Source organism: Lynx canadensis, chromosome B1 (genome assembly GCF_007474595.2).
Source record: "Lynx canadensis isolate LIC74 chromosome B1, mLynCan4.pri.v2, whole genome shotgun sequence".
NCBI classification, from domain to species: Eukaryota; Metazoa; Chordata; class Mammalia; order Carnivora; family Felidae; genus Lynx; species Lynx canadensis.
Window position 1 is genome coordinate 193942684 of NC_044306.2, and position 22742 is coordinate 193965425.

General features: G+C 40.5%; 1 protein-coding gene across 1 annotated transcript in view; it reads left to right on the forward strand.

Moving 5' to 3' along the window:
• Positions 1–22742, forward strand: part of TAPT1 (transmembrane anterior posterior transformation 1) — a 68168-nt gene that overhangs the window by 40943 nt on the left and 4483 nt on the right. Inside the window, 8 exon segments of the mRNA XM_030314161.1 lie at positions 1195–1292; positions 1472–1541; positions 2793–2873; positions 11246–11355; positions 12729–12788; positions 13163–13231; positions 18360–18436; positions 21947–22107. Of these exon segments, the coding sequence (XP_030170021.1) occupies positions 1195–1292; positions 1472–1541; positions 2793–2873; positions 11246–11355; positions 12729–12788; positions 13163–13231; positions 18360–18436; positions 21947–22107 (726 nt within the window).

Below are 22742 nucleotides of genomic sequence, written 5' to 3' on the forward strand. Positions count from 1 at the left end.
TTAGTGTGAAATGTCTGCTTTCTTTTGATAAATTGGCTGTAGTAGTGATTATAAATTAAAGAGACTTGTGTATGCTTGCTCCCTTTAACTGGGAAAAAACAGCTCTCGTCTCAGTGTAACTGATTATATGGAAGAACTTGAGAATGAAGGGTTTATATTTATACATACTTTATGTGATCTGTATAACTTTCATACCCACACTGGAATTGTGTGGAAGTTATCTTTAAGCCTGTGAATTCTTTGTTAAATCCTAGGGCTTAAAATGTATACGGCTCATCTAGAGGTAGAATTTGAAATTGGTTGAGAGGAATTTTGGAGGTTTTATCTCCTCTGTTCCCCACACCCCACCTTAAAGCTTTTCTTTTGAGGAGCAAAGGCTTTACTAGATAAACTTTGTGTGCGCGTGCATGTTTACCCATACGTACATTTGTACACACTTGTGAGCAGCTGCACTTCAGTTCCACGTGGGGTCAGGGCTCCTTCACGGGAGTTGTACTGTCTCTGAAAAAGTGAGACTTGAAAGGATTGGATTAACACTTGGAAAATGAAGGGACTAAGTGGGAAGATTTCTGTAGCATAAAAGTTTGTTCCAAGTATAGGAAGTAAAACAGCTACTCTTTTCATGTAAACGAACTAGTCCAAGTGTAATACAGATATCATGCCTGCAACTTGTGGATGTTTTCAAAAATGACATGTAAAGAATCTTCATTATTAGACATTTCTTATTATCTTACAGTCCCCATCCCCTGCAGAACTACAGAGGTGAATTGCTTCCAGACTTTTACTTTGTGTGCTTTTCTGTTTACAAGGCAAATAAGCTAAGTCTCTTTTCTCAGTATTTATCATAATTTATTCCATATATTTAACAAACTGTTTTCAAGGCCTGTTTGCCAGGCCTTGTGCCAAATACCAGAAATCCAGAAAGAACCAGGCAACCATCTTCCAGGACTCAATGGTCCAAGTGAATGGATGTGCAGAGGCTCATTTCTGCTTTCGTTTCACATGGGGTCCCGTACGTCTTACCTGTCAAATTCGTATCACCTATAGCTGATAAGAAAACAGCATGAACACAAGACTGGATTTAGAAAGCATAACCATGCCCCCCTCCCACATTGTTCACTTTCAAAACTGTATAGTTGTATCTATTGATATGACGTGAAAACGGGCTTTTTCCTTGATGTCACTCCCCACTAGTTTTGCATGCAATTCTCATCATGGTTCAAGCAACCACTCTCAACGTGGCTTTTAACTCACACAACAAGTCACTGCTCACCATCATGATGTCTAATAATGTAAGTATGAGGTTTCATTTTACATTTTTGAGGTCATACGGCACTTTAGTGGTAATATTCTGGGTGGGACAAAGTTATTTTTTTTCATGTTATCTACTCTCCAGGAAGTTTTATATGTAGCATGTCCATTTTTTCATCTATTATCATGATAAAAGTCATGTTTTTGTTTACTATTGCAGTTTGTTGAAATTAAAGGAAGTGTTTTCAAGAAGTTTGAAAAGAACAATCTTTTTCAAATGTCTAATAGCGGTACGTACTCTTGGCTTCTACAGGCAGCTGTATGCAGTATTGTTTTGCAATTCATTCTGAAACTGGGGTGTCACATTGCCTCCAGGTTACGGTTTCCTATACTTAAGCTCTGCTTTCTCTTACTCCCTCAACATCTGCACCGAGTTTTCTATTCTCTAGGTTATTGTAATCTCAAGATATTTAACATGGTAAAGGGTAAAGAATGGCATAGCACCTTACAATACTTTCAGAGTTTCCTCTTCATCCAGAAATTTCTTTGTAACAGATGATATTCCCTTTTAGAGATGTGGAAACTAACACAGAAAGTAATTTGACTTCCCCAAGGTCACCCACACGGACGCTAAGAGCAGAGTTATGACGTAACCCTCAGATTGTCTCTCTGTTCTCAGCTTTTTCAGTTATGCCTTACTGCCTCCTTACTACCTAGAGAAGCCTGAAGGCACAACATCTATCCCTGGAATTATCTTTCATAGTTATGAAAATCAAAGGAGCATAGTGGCTTGGATATCAAAGTATAGCCCAGGGAACCCTGGAGGGGTATTCCTGAGACCCTGGAAGAGAGTTCACAAGTCAAGACTGTCTCATCAAAATATGAATATGTGATTTATCTCTCACCACATTGACATTTTCACTTTGGTAAAAAATGGAGTTGAAAAGGCCCTAAGGAGATGCCACTGCACGCACCCCAGAGTGGCTGCTCCTGTGGTGTGACAGTGCCGAATGTTGGCAGGACATGGAGTGACGGGCATTCTCAGGATTTGGTAGTGTGAGTGGAAGACGTTACGATTCCTCTGCAAAAACTTCTGGCAGTTTCTGATACATTGAAGTATTTGCCTGTCGTGCAACTCAGCAGTGAGAACACATTTTCACAAAAGACTTGTACCAGAAATATGGCGGCTTTATTCATAGCAGCCAGAGGCTGGAAACAACCCAAATGTCCATCAGCAAGAAAGCAGATAAACAAATGGTAGTTGAGCCATTCTGTGAAACCTTCCTCAGGTATTGAAAAGAAAAAAAACACTGATCTGTTCAACCATATACAAAACTGGAATTTCCATACTAGAATTAAGTCAGTGAAAGATGTAAATGCCTTACCAATGTAGCATCATCCTATATATAAAATAGTGTATTTATTTTGCAGACATTTGTACATAATAATACTTTGATCACATTCCAACTAAAAGAAAATTATACATGCACTATATTACTATTATTTATATGCAGTGCAGTATTTATGTTAATTTTTTTCAGATATTAAGGAACGATTCACGAATTATGTGCTTTTGCTAATTGTGTGTCTAAGAAACATGGAGCAGTTTTCTTGGAATCCAGGTATGTAACTCAACGAATATAGTGCCTTCGAATTTTACTCTTGAACCAAAAATCATTCTTTTGCGTGAAATAAGATGAATATTGCAGAGAGCTTCAAAAACATCAGCCATTCAACTCCTCGGGTATTGAAAATACCTGTTTCAGTAGGAGGGATTGAGTATGTTCTCTGAGGTGTGCCAGGATGCCGCATCACGGGAAGCAGTCTTCGGCCGGCATTCCCTCTTAATCTCACGGCATCTCTAGAGCGGTGGACTCGGTGGTGAGCAGACCCTGCTGGGCGGACCCTGCTGGGCACTGCAGCCTCTTTGTTTATTTATTTAACGTGCTGGAGTTATCTAAACATAGCTCTTTTCCATTTACAGGGTTCACCAGAAAAACTTTTGTTCTTTATTAACATTTGTCTCTTACTCATTCACTGCCTATTAATCGGCATTTTGAATACGGATAAATTGAAGAAATATAATGTAAGGCAGTAAATTTGGTTACTTATACACCTTAAATCAGGGTTAACAGGAAGTTGTGAAAATTCTATGAATTTTGGGGGTACCTGCGTATCTCGGTCAGTTGAGCATCCGACTCTTGATTTCGGCTCAGGTCATAATCCCAGGGTTGTGGATGGAGACTCATGTCAGGCTCTGCACTGGGTGTGGAGCCTGCCTAAAATTCTCACTCTCAGCGGGGAGTGAATAGAAGCCAGAGACAAAGGAGTGGTGCGCGGTTGCTGATCGGGGAGAACAGACTTTCGATACTAGAGACTGGGTAGCTGGGTGACGCCATTTTCACCCCATCTGCACATGCGCATACACACCTACAAGTGCCACGACATCCACCTCAGTAGGCTAAGCAGCACCATCTACAGCGCCGTTACACTAAGCCCCACCCAACTGAGCCACCCTTGCTCTTCAGGAACACCATTAGTCTCTCCACCTGCTTAGTTTATGGACTATAAAGTGCTTCAGAGTTTGACTTCTAGGGGAAAATGTTGTAATTTCAGTCGTATTGCAGTCTGTTCACTAGTATTCAATTTACTTTTTTTCTTTTTTGTTGCTTCTTGAATACAGAGAGAGAAAAAATTTATTTTCAAGTTTTTAAAATATTTTTCTTTAATTTTTTCTATATTTTTTTATTTATAAATTTTTCAAATTCTATTTTACTTCCATCGTTTCATTTTATTCTGTTTCACTGTATGCATTTTTCAAATTTTCAAACGTTTTCCTTTTTTCTTTTTTTTTTTTTTGTTACCTTTTTTCTTTAATCTGTCAAGCTCTTTTCAACAACCAGACCAAAACACACCTAGGATCTAGCATCATTCATTTGATTTTTTGTGTGTGTTGTTTTTAATTTTTTTATTTTAATTTTTTTTACCTTCTTAATTCCTTTTCTTTCTCCAAAATGACAAAATGAAGGAATTCACCCTGAAAGAAATAGCAGGAAGAAACGACCACCCAGGGACTTAATCAACACAGATATAAGCAAGATGTCTGAACCAGAATTTAGAATCACGATAATAAGAATACTAGCTGGGGTTGAAAATAGATAAGAATCCCTTTCTGAGGAGATAAAAGAAGTAAAACCTAGTCAGGATGAAATAAAAAATGTTGTAATGAGCTGCAGTCTTGAATGGATGCCATGGCAGCAAGGATGGATGAAGCAGAGCAGAGACTCAGCAATATAGAGGACAAATTTATGGAGAAAAATGAAGAAAAAAAGAGAGACTAAGGCAAAAGAGCACAATTTAAGAATTAGAGAAATCAGTGACTCATTAAAAAGGAACAACATCAGAATCATAGGGGTCCCAGAAGAGGAAGAGAGAGCAATAGGGGCAGAACGGTTTTGTGAGCAAATCATAGCGGAAAACTTTCCTAACCTGGGGAAAGACACAGACATCAAAACTCAGGAAGCACAGAGGACTCCCATTAGATTCAACAAAAACTGACCATCAATAAGGCATACCATAGTCAAATTCACAAAATACTCAGGCAGGGAGAGAATCATGAAAGCAGCAAGGGAAAAAAAGTCCTTATCATACGAGGGAAGACAGATCAGGTTTGCAGCAGACCTATCCACAGAAACTTGGCAGGCCAGAAAGGAGTGTCAGGATATATTCAATGTGCTGAATCAGAAAAATCGGCCAAGAATTCTTTATCCAGCAAGGCTGTCTTTCAAAATAGAAGGAGAGAGAAAAAGTTTCCCAGACCAACAAAAATTAAAGGAGTTTGTGACCACCGAACCGCCCTACCAGAAATTTTAAGGGGGACTCTCTGAGAGGAGAAGAGACGAAAAAAAGAGAGAAAGAAAGAAAAAAGACCAAAAGCAACAAAGACTAGAAAGGACCAATGAACTCTACCAGAAACTCCGTTCTACAGGCAACATTTTGGCAGTAAATTCATATCTTTCAGTACTCACTCTAAACGTCAGTAGACTAAATGCTCCAATCAAAAGACATAGGGTAACAGAATGGATAGGAAAACAAGATCCATCAATATGCTGTTTACAAGAGACCCACTTTAGACCTAAATACACCTTCAGATTGAAAATAAGGGGATGGAGAGCCATCATGCTAATGGTGAACAAAAGAAAGCCAGAGTAGCCATAGTTATATGAGACAATCCAGACTTTAAAATAAAGACTGTATCAAGAGATGAAGGGCATTATATCATAACTAAGAGGTCTATCCACCAAGAAGACCTAACAGTTGTAAGCATTTATGCTTCAAATGTGAGAGCACCCAAATATATAAATCAAGTAATCACAAACATAAAGAAACTCATCGATAGTAATACCATAATAGTAGGGGACTTCAACACCCCACTCACAGTAATGGACAGATCATCTGAAAAGAAAATCAACAAGGAATCAATGGCTTTGAATGACACACTGGACCAGATGGACTTAACAAGATATATTGAGAACATTTCATCCTAAAGCAGCAGAATTCACATTCTTCTCCAGTGCACTTGGAACATTCTCCAGAATAGGTCACATTCTGGGGCACAAATCAGCCTTCAACAAGTACAAAAAGATCAAGATCATACCGTGCATAGTTTTAGACCACAATGCTATGAAACTCGAAATCAACCACAAGAAAAAATTTGGAAAGATAACAAATATTTGTAGACTAAAAAACATCCTACTGAAGAATGAATGGGCTAACCAAGAAGTTAAAGAGGAAATTGAAAAGTACATGGACGCCAATGAAAATGATAACACCACAGCCCAAAACCTCGGAGACACAGCATAAGAGGTCATAAGAGGGAAGTATATGCAATCCAGGCCTTCCTAAAGAAGGAAGAAAGATCTCAGATACACAACCTTACCTTACATCTTAAAGAACTGGAAAAGGAACAGCAATTAAAACCTGAAACCAGCAGAAGACAGGAAATAATAAAGATTGGAGCAGAAATCAGTGCCATCGAAAGCAAACAAACAGTAGAACAGATCAAGGAAACCAGAATCTGGTTCTTGGAAAGAGTTAACAAAATTGATAAACCCCTAGCCAGTTTGATCAAAAAGAAAAAGGAAAGGACCCAAATAAATAAAATCAAGAATGAAAGAGGAGGGATCACAACCAACACAGCAGAAATACAAACAATAATAGAATATTATGAACAATTATATGCCAATAAAATGGGCAATCTGGAAGAAATGGACAAATTCGTAGAAACATATACACTACCAAAACTGAAACAGGAAGAAATAGAAAATTTGAACAGACCCACAAACAGTAAAGAAATCAAATCAGTAATCAAAAATCTCCCAAAAGACAAGAGTCCAGGGCCACATGGTTTTCCAGGGGAATTCTACCAAACATGTTAGCAAGAGTTAGCACTATTCTCTTGAAACTGTTCCAAAAAATAGAAATGGAAGGAAAACATCCAAACTCTTACTATGAAGCCAGCATTACCTTGATTTCAAAACCAGACAGAGACCACACTAAAAAGGAGAACTACAGACCAATTTCCGGGATGAACATGGATGCAAAAATCCTCAACAAGATATTAGCCAGCCGGATCCAACAACACATTAAAAAATTATTCACCACAAGCAAGTGGGATTTATACCTGGAATGCAGGGCTGGTTCAATATCCACAAAACAATTAACATGATTCATCACATCAATAAAAGAAAGGACAAGAACTACATGATACTCTCAATAGATGCAGAGAAAGCATTTGACAAAATACAGCATCCTTTCTTGATAAATACCCTCAAGAAAGTAGGGATAGAAGAATCATACCTCGAGATCATAAAAGCCATATATGAACGACCTAATGCTAAAATCATCCTCAATGGGGAAAAACGGTGAGCTTTCCCACTAAGGTCAGGAACAAGACAGGGATGTCCACTCTTGCCACTGTTATTCAGCATAGTATTGGAAGTCTTAGCCTCTGCGGTCAGATAACACAAAGAAATAAAAGGCATTCAAATCGGCCAGGAGGAGGTCAAACTTTAACTCTTCGCAGATGACATGATACTCTATATAGAAAACCCAAAAGATTCCACCAAAAACCTGCTAGAACTGATCCATGAATTCAGCAAAGTTGCAGGATATAAAATCAATGCACAGAAGTCAGTTGCATTCCTATATACCAATAATGAAGCAACAGAAAGAGAAATAAAGGAATTGATCCCATTTACAATTGCACCAAAAACTATAAAATACCTAGGAATAAATCTAACCAAAGAGGTGAAAAATCTATTCTGAAATTATAGAAAGCTTATGAAAGAAATAAGTCACACACACACACACACACACACACACACACACACAGGAAAAATATTCCATGCTCCTGGATAGAAAGAACAAATATTGTTAAAATGTCAATACCACCCAAAGCAATCTACATATTCAATGCAATCCCTATCAAAATAACACCAGCATTTTTCACAGAACTAGAACAAATAATCCTAAAATTTGTATGGAACCAGAAAAGACCCCAAATAGCCAAAGCAAGCTTGGAAAAGAAAACCAGAGCAGGAGGCATCACAACCCGGACTTCAAGCTGTACTACAAAGTTTTAATCATCAAGACAGTATGGTACTGGCACAAAAACAGACACTCAGATCAATGGAACAGAATAGAGAACCAGAAATGGACCCACAAACATATGGCCAACTAATCTTTGACAAAGCAGGAAAGAATATCCGACGGAATAAAGACAGCGTCTTCAGCAAGTGGTTCTGGGAAAACTGGACAGCGACATGCAGAAGAATGAACCTGGACCACTTTCTTACACCATACCCAAAATTAACTCAAAATGGATGAAAGACCTCAATATAAGACAGGAAGCCATCAAGATCCTCGAGGAGAAAGCAGGCAAAAACCTCTTTGATCTTGGCCGCAGCAATTTCTTCCTCAACACATCTCCAGAGGCAAGGGAAACAAAAGCAAAAATGAACTATTGGGACCTCCTCAAAATAAAAAGCTTCTGCACAGCGAAGGAAATAATCAGGAAAAATAAAAGGTAACCGACGAAGTGGAGAAGATATTTGCAAACGACATCTCAGATAAGGGGCTAGTATCCAAACTCTTTAAAGAACTTATCAAACTCAACATCCAAAAAACAAATAATCCAGTGAAGAAATGGGTAAAAGACATAAATAGACACTTCTCCAAAGAAGACATCCAGATGGCCAACCGACACATGAAAAAATGCTCCACATCACTCATCATCAGGGAAAAACAAATCAAAACCACAGTGAGATACCACCTCACACCTGTCAGAACGGCTAACATTTACAACTCAGGCAACAACAGATGTTGGCGAGGATGTGGAGAAAGAGGATCTCTTTTGCATTGTTGGTGGGAATGCAAACTGTTGCAGCCACTCTGGAAAACTGTGTAGAGGTCCCTCAAAAAATGAAAAATAGAACTACCCTACGACCCAGCAATTGCACTACTAGGTAATTCATCCAAGGGATACAGGTGTGCTGTTTCGAAGGGACACATGCACCCCCGTGTTTATAACAGCACTATCAACAATAGCCAAAGTATGGAAAGAGCTCAAATGTCCATCGATGGATGAATGGATAAAGAAGATGTGGTATACATATACAGTGAAGTATTAGCAATCAAAAAGAATGAAATCTTGCCATTTGCAACTACGTGGATGGAACTGGAGGGTATTATGCTAAGTGAAGTTAGAGGAAGACAAATATATGACTTCACTCATACGAGGACTTTAGGATACAAAACAGATGAACATAAGGGAAGGGAAGCAAAAATAATATAAAAAACAGGGAGGGGGACAAAACATAAGAGACTCTTAAATATGGAGAACAAATAGAGCATTACTAGAGGCGTTGTGGGAGGGGGCGATGGGCTAAATGGGTAACGGACATTAAGGAATCTATTCCTGAAATCGTTGTTGCACTATATGCTAACTATCCTGGATGTAAATTAAAAAAAAATAAATTTAAAAAATTCTCCCTCACTCTCTCCCTCTGCTCCTTTCCCCCCACTAACATGCACCCTCTGTCTCTCTAAAATAAAATAAGATTCTATGAATTTTCATCATCCATTCATAAAGCAGACATTTACATAAGGCTGGGCACTGTGGCCCGCATAGACAGTACTGAGATATGTGTAGGACTCTCAGGCTAATAGTGAAAATAGGTAGTTAAACACAGTCTGGCAATGCTGAAGTGAGCTTGGTGGGGAAAGGATCATGTGCTCAGGCGTCTCAAGTAATTAAGCGTTTTTTTGTTTGTTTTTTTTATTTATGACATTTTTATACAACCTTGTTCTTAAGGAACAAGCTTATTTTTTGCATTTTATTCATTACCTTCAACGCGATACACTTTCCAGGCTTTTAATAACTTCTTGTTAATTTATTTTGATTCATTGCTAGTCTAGTCTTCGAGTACCTGTAAGAAACCAGAAACAGATGTTAAGTGAGATATATGATCTTGGAAATACATTTCCAGAAGTAATTTTCTTGTGGAAAGCATAAGATGAAATATATCTTACAGTGGCTTGCGTTCCTGTCTGAATAGATCCAAAGTCTGCCTGAGTTGTGGCAGCAAAGCCGTGCTCCACACACTGGGATTTTCTCTGTGTAGCTGCGTTCTTGGTTTACAACTACGGCAGCTAATATGGTGTCTGCGTGAGGCTGGGTAGAGGGCATGCGTGGCTGGTCTCAGCAGAGCCCACGTGGGATCAGCAGTCTCGAGGCAAGCTGTTGTGCCAAAGGACAGTAGTCCTAAGCCTGCTGACAGCTGGAGGTTTGAAGTCATATTCTCATTTGTCCTGGGACTTTCAGCAAATTGCTTGGGTCTTCTTTATTACTGCTATGGCGGTGTGATGAAAGGAGCACTTAATGTTGGTGAGTCATCATTCCTTCACTCTCTCTTTAGTTTCTTTTTTTAAATTTCTTTTCTTAAAAAATGCCATTTACGGAAGCTTCCTGTAAGCCTGCAAGATCATGAATAACATAAGAGTAATGCTAGCTGTTTTGTGTGCCAGGCACTTTGCGCTGTCCGTCTTCATTCTCATAGTGGTGAAATACAGATGCTTTTTATTTTGTAGATTAGGAAACTGAAACTTAGGTCATGAAGAAACTTGCCAAAAGTCATGTAGCTGGTTAGTGGCAGAATTTGACGTGGAAAAAAGTTTCCTGATTCCCAAAACCTCAAGGCAATGCCAGACCCACTAAAACCGTCAGCTCGGATGGCCTGAGCTGGATTCTCTCCACCCTGCCCTCCAGTGCCCAGATCCCAAACTGCCTAGGACCTTGTTGACATTTCTAACCTTTTTCTTGCTCTGTCACACTCTCACATCCTTCTTCAGGGTCTTAGGAGGTTATTTGTTTGCATTTTTTTTTCAGGTACTTGGTACTGAATTGACATTTGAACAAATAATGGTAAAGGTGCGCAAACTTGACAGATTGCATCTGTGGGATACTGAAATAAATGATCAAAATCTTTGCATCTTAGGGAGCAAAGAGAGGAAGATCGTTCCATTGACTCCAGCACATGTCCCAACTAGCTATTTACTAGCATACCAGGCAGCTATAGAATTAAAGGGTTTTATAACAAGCCTGCTCGATTAGTCGTCCTAGCAACGTGTTAGCTGTGTGAAGGAATTCAGGGGCTCCACTCACCTCTGTGACCTGCCCCTCAAGGGCTTGGCGCAGAGAAAATACAAAATAGGTTATCTGTTGAGTGTATTATCCTTTAACTTGATAAAATAGAGGTTTTTTGATAATTAGTTGAATGCTAGTTTTGCCTCGGTTATCATTTATTGGCAGCATTATAGTTGAGCCATGTGGACATTGCAGATTTCTGTCGCTGCCTGTGTGATACTATTATGGTACATGATACCCCGTTCCTATGAAGAGATTCAACTGTCTCTTTTTCCCTGCACTTTCTAGATCACCTCTGGGTGTTGTTTCCAGATGTCTGTATGGTGATTGCATCAGAAACTGCTGTGGATATTGTAAAACATGCCTTTATCACCAAGTTCAATGACATTACTGCAGATGTATGTATTTTAATAAGCAATTCAGTGTTTAATGTTGACTGCTGCTGCTTAATATTATGAAGTTGTAAAATGACGAGTCCAGGTTTACTGTGTTTATAAAGATAAGAGTACTACTACTTTAAATTTAGAATTATAATTTTCAATTTCTGAAAATTATAGTACAGAAAGTATACTATTTCAATGTTGACCAGTCCTGTTCCATACTTTTGGGTGGGACTATAGTTTGGCCAATAGTTCAGGTCAGAGTAGAGTGTCACTGACTCAGAATCATTATAAACTGTTAAGAGCATCATAATTTGTTTACTTAAACTTATACAAATCCCATTGTTTCTATTTAAGCATTAGACTATCAAAACTGTTCCCTCTGGCTAGGTTTTTTTTAAGTATTTTATATTTAAAAATGGATTTTTTTTCTGTGATTATAGATTTCTGAAAAGTTCTAGAAAACAAGAGCCTTATACTTTTTGGTGAAAGCATTCGAGAGATTTGTTTTGTGTTTCAGCCAGCTGTTCTGTGGAGTTTCCAGAAATAGACATGTGCTGTAGGCTCAGGGTACAAAACCATGGGAGTTCCTAGCATCTTCCCCATTCCTGCCTCAGGCCCAAAATAAACATTAATTTCATCAGTTTCCTACATTTTATTTGGTCTATACTTTGTCTTGTTATAGTACTGTCTCAGAAGGTACTATTTCAGAAGTCTAATGTGGTTGCAACTGCTACTGTGTGATGATTTGATATATATTTAAATAAGATTTTGTATTCTTTTGTAAAGCAGTGATGGTGTCATTTCACTGTTTACTCTCTTGGCTTCCTCAGTACAGAATGGAATCATCTTCTCAGCATCTGAAGTCAAAATTAATAAACTTGATTCAGTGCAGTTTTAGTGAAATGACAGTTGACAGTCCCTTCATAACTTCTATGTTCTCTCAGTTTTATATCTTGCAGAGCATCCATTTTTTGAAGAAGGCATCATTATCGTTATATATAGACAGTCTATGTATGTGTGTGTGTGTGTGTATATATATGGTCAATAATTTTTTAAACTTTTCATTTAAAATGTCAAATTTTTATATATATATTATACTACTTAAAATAGCCCCTCTTCCCCAAATTCTAAACTCTCAGTGTCATAATCATTGACTATTGCTCTTTGAAGGGAAATATTTGAAAGGCTCGTAAACATAACAGATGGGGGGATTAGGACTATTTTACCCTTACTCTAGGAAGATAGAGGAACACTACCCAGATGTCTGCTTGGTGATCAGCACCTTTTTCCTGGTTAATTATTAAACGTTTTCATCTACAAAGTCTGAATCTGTGCACATTGTATATTTGCACTATATTACTTAATATATCACTTTTATTTGTCTTTAGGTCTACAGTGAATATAGAGCCAGCCTTGCTTTTGACCTTGTTAGCAGCCGACAGAAAAATGTGAGCATTATAACAGAGACATAGTCTGAAATTAACAGTGGTTTAATTTAGCATGGAATATTGGTTAAGGGAAAGGTCCATAAATTTCAACTTCCTCTTAATCTCTGTTCTCTACACTGTGTTTAGTAAAATAATAATAGTCCTTAAATATTAAGCAGGGTATGATTTCTGTAGTATTGTAATAGTTATACAACTTTGGATTTAAAACCTCTTATGAACATTTAGATAATGTTCACAGTATTTTACTCAATTACTCAATAATAGGTGCCGGCTTCTGTTTTTGTGCATAGTCTTGCCTGTTGAGAACATTTGCTGTTGATGAGTGGAAGCGAACTTTTTAAATGCCATAATCCTTCTCTGTTTTCTCTGTCCAGGCGTATACTGATTACAGTGACTCTGTGGCACGGAGGATGGGGTTCATTCCTCTCCCACTAGCTGTTTTAGTAAGTTCATACTTTTTTCCCTTTTTTTGTGTTGAGAGAGCCATCATTACAGAACACTAATAAGTGGATTATCATTAAGTTTATTTCAGAAGGACATGATATAAAATGGGAAGGAAATTTTAAGTTGTGGCATTATGTTTTTGGATTTTGAACTGTCCAGTAGATAATTTTAACAAACCATTTTATGTAATGGCTTTGCTAGCAATGGGAGTACTCATTTTTATTTACTCATTTGGCAAAGATTTTTCTTTTTGAATGGAGATGCCTAGTGGTAGGCATTGGCATGGCCACTGTAGCATGTATTAGCTGAAGTATAAGAAGTCGATCCAACGTTTCTAAAGGCAGTTTAACAGTATAATGCTTTGATGCAGCAATTCCAGTTCTAGGAATCTATCCTAAGAAAGTAGTTATAAAAGGCACATGATGGTTTATAGGCAAGATTATGCATTGCAGTGGCATTTATAGTAGTAAAATTTTGGAAAGAAATGAAATAGGTTAAATAAATTATGGTATGCTCAAATGAAGAAGTAGTCTTTATCCATTATAGTCATTACTTTTTAAAATTTTTCCAAAGTTTTTACAATGAAAATTTTTACTGTTGTACCCAGAAAATATCATATATATATATTTTTTCTTTTTTTTTAAGTAATAGCACTGAAATGTATTAGATCAATCCAAGATAATGTCACCAACCTTGAATAATTTAATGAATTGCTCAGAACAGCCTTGTAGAAAGTTACTAGCCACATCGGGCTGTAATAATATTAATTAAGAAGATTTGCTGGCTGCGCCTGTATTTGATTATATTCCTTGTTGGCTACCTAGTCTCACATCAAAACAAATGCAACCATCTTTTTGCCAAAGGACATCTAGAATTCTCCTGTAGATGCAAAGTGTCATGGAAGTCAACTAAGAGATGTAAAAAGCAATTGTAAGTGATACCAACTGTATTTTAGACCAGTTTGCCTGACCTTTTTTTAGAGGAAGGGAGATTGATAAATTTAATGTTATGTATATTTCGTTGTAACTCTCCAGACAGCCACATCCTAAATGTTTTCAATTCTGTTAGTAACTTGTTTATTATATAATAATATAGCTTTATTTTGTTTGGGAAGAGAAACTCCTAGAATTTTGGAAAAACAGGATATTTTAAAGAGTAAAATTCTTTAAAGTATAAGAGATTGATAAAATACTAAATTTTTCTACATTTGTTTCCTACAACTGGAATCATGATACATGTAGTATAAGGATAAACCTAGGTTGCCTGACTGATTTTTTTTTTTTTTCTTTTAAGGATTGGTTAAGTGATTGGATTTAAATGTGGCCCTTCTTTGCAAATAATAATTGACTATCTAGTAACTTATTTGCCAGAAAACTCTATTCATAATTAATATAGATTTTTTTAATTTAGTATTTTTAAATTTTTCTCCAGCCTTTATTTTATTCCTTAAATGAGTTTGTATGGTTATACCAAAAGATTTAAGTTTAACTAATAACTGATCAACGAAATGCTTGGGGGGTTATTTTCAGACGGGGTTATGCTGTTATGCAGGAATCCAGAGGGTTTTCTCCTCCAGCACTTTCCTCACAGAGCTCCAGAGTGAGCCAGTAGCTTTGGCAGATAGCTAGGAGCCTGGAGGAATATTCCAGGGCCTCAGCAATCCCACACATTCTTTAACTGAGGCCCACGAGTGACAAAATTTCTCTCTAAATGCTACCTTATGTCCTAAAATGCATTTGTGTCCAGGAGAAGTAAAAGAAATTATTTATTAAGGTCTTTTTTTTTTTTTTTTTTTTGCAAGTAAATTTCTTTATTTATAGTAACTGCTTTTGAAGTCTCATTTAGGCACTGTGTGGCTTCATGCATATTATTTTTTTTAATATGAAATTTATTGTCAGATTGGTTTCCACACAACACCCAGTGCTCATCCCAACAGGTGCCCTCCTCCGTGCCCATCACCCAGCATCCCCTCCCTCCCACCCCCCATCAACCCTCAGCTTGTTCTCAGTTTTTAAGAGTCTCTTATGGTTTGCCTCCCTCCGTTTTTTTTTTCCCTTCCCCTCCCCCATGGGTTTCTGTTAAGTTTCTCAGGATCCACATAAGAGTGAAAACATATGGTATCTGTCTTTCTCTGTATGACTTACTTCACTTAGCATAACACCCTCCAGTTCCATCCACGTTGCTACAAAAGGCCATAGTTCATTCTTTCTCATTGCCACGTAGTATTCCATTGGGTATATAAACCACAATTTCTTTATCCATTCATCAGCTGATGGACATTGAGGCTCTTTCCCTAATTTGGCTATTGTTGAAAGTGCTGCTATAAACATTGGGGTACGAGTGCCCCTATGCATTAGCACTCCGGTATCCCTTGGGTAAATTCCTAGCAGTGCTGCTGCTGGGTCATCGGGTAGATCTTTCTTTAATTTTTTGAGGAACCTCCACAGTGTCTTCCAGAGCGGCTGCACCAGTCTGCATTCCCACCAACAGTGCAAGAGGGTTCCCGTTTCTCTGCATCCCCGCCAGCATCTATAGTCTCCTGATTTGTTCATTTTGGCCACTCTGACTAGCGTGAGGTGGTATCTGAGTGTGGTTTTGATTTGTATTTCCCTGATGAGGAGCGACGTTGAGCATCTTTTCGTGTGCCTGTTGGCCATCTGGATGTCTTCTTTAGAGAAGTGTCTATTCATGTTTTCTGCCCATTTCTTCACTGGATTATTTGTTTTTCGGGTGTGGAGTTTGGTGAGTTCTTTATAGATTTTGGATACTAGCCCTTTGTCCGATATGTCATTTGCAAATATCTTTTCCCATTCTGTCGGTTGCCTTTTAGTGTTGTTGATTGTTCCCTTTGCTGTGCAGAAGCTTTTTATGTTCATGAGGTCCCAATAGTTCACTTTTGCTTTTAATTCCCTTGCCTTTGGGATGTGTCAAGTAAGAAATTGCTGAGGCTGAGGTCAGAGAGGTTTTTTCCTGCTTTCTCCTCTAGGGTTTTGATGGTTTCCTGTTTCACATTCAGGTCCTTTTTCCATTTTGAGGGTTTTTTTTGTGAATGGTGTAAGAAAGTGGTCTAGTTTCATCCTTCTGCATGTTGCTGTCCAGTTCTCCCAAGAGACTGTCTTTTTTCCGTTGGATATTCTTTCCTGCTTTGTCAAAGATTAGTTGGCCATACTTTTGTGGGTCCAGTTCTGGAGTCTCTATTCTATTCCATTGGTCTATGTGTCTGTTTTTGTGCCAATACCATGCTGTCTTGATGATTACAGCTTTGTAGTAGAGGCTAAAGTCTGGGATTGTGATAATATCACAATGGGGTAAAACTGAGAGCTTTCCCCCTGAGATCAGGAACATCACAGGGATGTCCACTCTCACCACTGTTGTTTAACATAGTGTTGGAAGTTCTAGCATCAGAAATCAGACAACAGAAGGAAATCAAAGGCATCAAAATTGGCAAAGATGAAGTCAAGCTTTCACTTTTTGCAGATGACATACATGGAAAACCCGATACTCCACACCAAAAGTCTGCTAGAACTGTTATGTGAATTCAGCAAAGTCGCAGGATACAAAATCAATGTACAGAAATCAGCTGCATTCTTATACACTAATAATGAAGCAACAGACAGGCAAAGAAACTGATCCCATTCACAATTGCACCAAGAATCATAAAATACCTAGGAATAAACCTAACCAAACATGTAAAAGATCTGTATGCTGAAAACTATAGAAAGCTTATGAAGAAAATTGAAAAAGATGTGAAGAAATAGAAAAACATTCCATGCTCATGGACTGGAAGAATAAATATTGTTCAAATGTCAATACTGCCCAAAGCTATCTACACACTCAATGCAATCCCAATCACAATTGCACCAGCATTCTTCTCAAAGCTAGAACAAGCAATCCTAAAATTTGTGTGGAACCACAAAAGACCCCAAATAGACAAAGTAATATTATATTAAGGTCTTATGGAAATTAAACTTTAGACCTATGTATCTTAAAATTACCTAAGAATATATTAAATAAAAATGAAATTACTTAAGCCTTGAAGGGGGCAGATGGCTTGCCTTCCATATTCATGAGTCAAATCCTAGAGCCGTCTTAACTTCCATCCCAAGTGTGTGTCCAGGGGTCGTCTCCCCGTCACAGCCTGTGTGAGAGATGGAGACTTCCATATCCGTTTTCTCCTAAGGGGCCTTCACTGGGCATACTACAGTCCCTTCTGTCTGCACCCAGCTGTTCTTTTACTGAAAGCATTTGTAAATAGTGTTTAAACTGTGTCTTAGGATACTTGTTTAAGACGCTCTAGTAGACTTGATTTGATGATAACTTCACATTGTGGATATCAGTTATTTTCCCTGACTTTTCCATTTCCACGCAGCAGTCCCCTTAGACCCTGATATGTGGGTACATTATGAAGCCTAACCTGGAATGTGTAAATATTTTTTGGTGACAGATCCCACCAGATTTATTCTACACATTTCCAAGGACAGTGCTGTTCAGCCCACATTTCTCTGAGATAAGGAAGAAAACGTGTGTTTAACCATAACTATCCAAAAGAGACAGAAAATGTCCATCCTTTATAATTAATTTTGTAATACTATTCAGTTTTTTTTGGTAACAGTACAAAACTCCTAAGGCTCCCTTTTCTCTCTCCTCCCTGTAGGTCCCTTTGGGTTCCTAAAAAAGAGTCCATGAAAGACAAAGCAAGAACAAGGGAAATGCCCACCAAGTGGTTCTAGCTCTGGTCGGGGGGATACATGAAGTAGGATGAACCCATTTGTATTTCCCAGAGTGACTTTTCATTTAAAGATCAGCTGATTTGCATCTCTGTGAGGTACAACTAAATGTGTCACTCATGAACCTGGACGTAGTGCCCGACTTGACACCAGCATCTGAACGTGGCATCTTAGATTTGCCTGAACAGACCCAAATCAGCCGCAAGAGTTGTCACAGGCAGCCAGATTGTATAGGAATTGTCAAAGCTGGAACGACATACTTGGGTTCAGACAGGGGCCACAGGGGTGCACCTAAAGTGTTAAAATCAGCATGAACAGGTCTTTAAATATTAACTAATAACTCTGTGATTGTGTGTTTTGTGTGTGTGTGTGTGTGTTGTTTCGGTTTGTTTCTCACTAGCTCATCAGAGTCGTCACAAGCTCCATTAAAGTGCAAGGAATCCTGTCGTATGCCTGCGTCATACTCTTCTATTTTGGGTAAGATTAACTGTTCTGGAACATGTTTTTTGGTTATACAGTAAAGTACTAATACAGGATGTAATGGACAGTAATATCAACCACCTCACACTGTAGCCATTCTCACTGTCCCGGGGTCCCCTTAGCAGCACCTGCCTCCAGGTGTGTCCGTGACTTGCTGAGTGAGACTCAGTTAAATGCACTGCTATTTGGTACTAGTATGAACAGCACTTTAGATTTTATTTTAATCTTTAGCGAAAGGAGTCCGTTAAAGCTCTTTCTGCTTAGGATTTCAGTTGTACCCGTATTTCCTTTTACGATAAAATCTGCCATCACAGTCAGACATTCTCCTGTGTTTAAAAACATCTTTAACTCCGTTAATCACTGGGGCTCCCCGCACCGTGGCTTTGCTCAGGTTCTAGGAGGCGGACGCCTCTGCGTGGTTGTCAGGCCTCTGTCCCCGCATTGTCCCAAGCCGTATCGTCAGCACCTTGATTCGTGGCTTTGCTCTGACACGAGGCACGTAAGAAACTGCGTTGAGGCAAGGGGTCCGGGGTCTGGATTTCCCCTCAGGTCCTGCCCCTTCTTCATACTGCAGGGACTGACTCCCAGAGTCTGAAGCTCAGGGGACCACACACCTCTCTCAGTTTTTTGACATTAAAACCCTGAGCTCCTCCTCTGGTCCAGATGCTCACACAGCCCTCCAGAGTTCTTGGCATTGTGCCTCGTCCTCGAGTGGTGTTGCTGTCATTGCTCCCATGTTTGTTTAACAGAACATTCTTGTATTTTTCTTGTGACACAACCCAGGAAGTGAAGCATGTGTACACTACACCTAAAAACCTTCGTTTAGTGACTGTTGTGTGTGCGTAATTCACCAAAGTGGACGCGCTTCAATCCAAATGACTGAAAAGTCACGACCTTCCCCCATGTTTCTCCCCCGTCTTGTCACTGTTCCCCCCGATAGCCCAGAGAGGCATACCTGCTCACTGATCTTTCCCCTCGACTGATGTGTCCTGATTCGCCTTGGATCAGGGTAGTGCCCAGATGACCCTCTCCTCCTCCAAAGTCTTTCCCAAACCACCTTGTCCGTGAAGCCTTCTTTATTCCTTAATCCACCAAGCCCAGGACTCTCCCTTGAGTACAGACCAGTCAGAATTCAGTTGACCCTCCTAGCACACAGTGCCGTGTCCCCACCCCCACCCCCCAGTTTCAGCCTCTTTCCCTCCAGGCTTGCTATGGCCAAGCTGCAGAGGGAAGGCTCGCAGCCTCTGCCCTCCTCATCTGGGCAGCACGCCTCAGTCAGAGCCCTCTAGGCGCCAGGTACTGGTCCTGGGGTGGGACCAGTGCCCTGCCTCCATGGCACTGAAACTCTAGTGGAAAAATAGCAACCAGGAAAGCAAACCACCGTAAGACGACAGTTGGTGGTCGGCATCAGGAAGTACGAAAGAGCAGCGTGAGGAGATGCGGAATGAGGGACACGGCTGCCTACGAGCAGGCGGGGGCCTCCCTGGTGAGCTGGTGTTTTTCAGCGGAGACCAGACAGAGGGAGAGAGAGCCGGAGTGAGGGAGAGAGCCGTGCAGATGCCCAGGAGGATGGCAGACTCACAGAGGGGACGCGGGACAAGTCTAACAGGAGCAGCGGCCGGGAGTGTGGCGGTCCTGACAGGGCACTGAGCGGGGGGACCCGCAGCCCCGCTGGGCTTCCAGCTGAGGGAGGGAGGGAGGGAGGGACCCCGAAGGCTGCCAAGCCAAGAAGAGCGTGCCAGATCCGGCTGCCACGTGGTGAATGGGCTGGAGCGTGCGTGGCAGGAGAAGCAGACTTTAGGCCCAAGGTGACCGTGGCTGCTGCCACTGAGGTGGTCACGGCGGAGTGGTAATGATTTGTCCGCTGGCGTGTGTTTGTTTTGACGGTGGAGCCAGACAGGACTTGCCGAGCGGTGATGGGACGTGAGGTGTAAGGGAATAAAAGGAATCCGATGTGATTCCAGAGTTTGGGGCCCAGCAGTCAGGGTAGTAGAATTACTGTGACGAGGGAGCCTGTAAGAGATACACGGGGGTGTGATTTTGTTTTGTTTTCTTTTGTTTTCTTGGAGGGTTGGATCGGAATCAAGAATTCTGGCTTGGCTTTAGTAAGTTTGGAATCCGGTTAGACTTCCCCAAGGCAGTGTCAGGGAAGCGATGGAAGGTAGGAGTAAGGAGTTCCCGGCAAAGTTGGGCCTGGGGCTGAGCTGGGGAGTGTTCTGCACGTGTAAGTCCTCGGGGCCAAGGATCTGTGTGAGGCCCTCCCTCGTGGTGGCATTCTGAGCTCCTGGACTGGAGAGGCTGGGGACGGTGAAGGAAACCTGTCTGCCCCTTGCTCTGACCTGCCAGGCCCCTTCTTGGCGTCACCCCCACTGACTTGCCACTTCCTGTTATTGCCACGACCTCCTCTCAGCCGTAAGAGACAGCAGCCGCCTCTTCACTCGCTGGCGGTGACGTCTGTGCTTCTTTGTCATTTGAAGAACGTCACGTGAGCACACATCAGCGCGAAGAGCAGTTTTTCAGATTTTTTTTTGTCAGATTTGTATCAAGTACCTGAAAATGCCATGCACATTTTTTGGCCCAGAAATTCCACTTCAATAATTATAGCTATCTAGGAATTTATCTTAAGGAAATACAGATTTCACCTATGTTTTCCTAATTAGAAACTTTTAAATAGAAACAAAATATTGGAAATAATCCAAATATCCAAAAGTTAAGGGCTTTTGGGGGCTTTGTTATACGATAACCTAAACAGTGATATTTTAAGGCCATTAAAATAATGTCACTGAGGAACATTAACTGGTAGGGAAAATATTCATAATAATAATAATGATAATATTGTTATGTGAAACAACACCAGCATCTAATGAAATAACATTGGTTGACGTTTCGGTGTGCCAAGTACTGTTCTGAGCACTTAACTAGAATCATCTCTTACTAGTGGCTAAGAAACTCACTCAGGTCCACACGGGTTCTAAGCAGCACATCAGGTTTGAACTCAAGCGCTTGATGCCCAGAATCAGCTCAGCCTCCAACTCCATCCGCTTGTGCCTTGTAAAATAGGCCCAATTTCTGAACAGTGGGAAGGTACAAATTAGTATAAAGTCATAGCAAACACTACCAGGACGTAATATACCAAATGTCCCAGTGAGTAGCCCTGGGGTATGGGACTCTAAGCTCTTTTTGGCTCATCTGTATCTACTACACGTACTGGTTTTGCATAAGAGAATAAATGCTAAATAACTCGGGACCAGGTAAAACTTGTAAGTGGTACACTTTTTCTCTTGTACTGAGGACTAAGGAATTTACCAAGTGTTTTCCCTTATGGGAAAACAGCCTCAGGAATTCGGGCTTTCACGGGAACCTCGTCCACCTCAGATGCGAGCCTCTGACCCCCAGGCCACGCTCCTACCCAGGCCCCACACCTCCTCGGCAGCTGTGGCGGGATACGGCATTTGTGGTCACGGAGATGAATTCCAGCTGTGGTTCTTTCTTTCTTTCTGGTTCCAGGTTGATCTCCCTGAAAGTCCTTAATAGCATCGTGCTGTTGGGGAAGTCATGTCAGTATGTGAAGGAGGCCAAAATGGAAGAAAAGTTGTTCAATCCTCCTCCGGCCAGCACATCAGGCAAACCACCCCATAAGTCACAGAACAAATGTAAACCCTCTCAAGGTACGTTCTGTTCCTTTCATCACTGTGTGAATCGTTTTCTACAGAGTTAATGGTCTGAATTCTCCCTAGTGAAGAAATCCCTATTCAGTTGATGTTTGACATTGCTTTCAAGATTTGATTTCACTTTGCTGAGTTGTCTTCAATGTTTCTATTTTAGATCTCATCGTGGATACACCCCCATGCCGTGCTCTGAGTTTTTCCATGTGTTCATCATTCAGTAGATGATTTTTGAGCACCTGGTACATGACAGGCTCAGGGGATACATTGGTGGGGAAAACAGAACTGGTTCTGACCGGGAGACAGAGAGAGCCAAGGGGCGGTAGTGCTACAGAGAAAACTCCAGCGGGTCCACCAAGGGGAGTGTGAGCGGGAGTCAGGAGCTCCCCCAGCCAAGGAGACAGAGCCTTCCCGGGCTCAGTGCCAGCAGCTAGTGCGTGTGAGGGCCCGGGGCAGGAACCTGCCGCGTGTGTGGAGGGACAGCAAAGGCCAGGTGGCTGGAGTGGACCCCTGCCATGGGTGAGGGACTGGAGAAGGCATCAGAGAGGCCACCCTGCTGCCCGTTGTGAAGAGCGTGACTTCTACTGTGGGGAAGGGGCTGTTCCAGGGTTTGGAGCAGAGGAGGGACGTGATCCAGC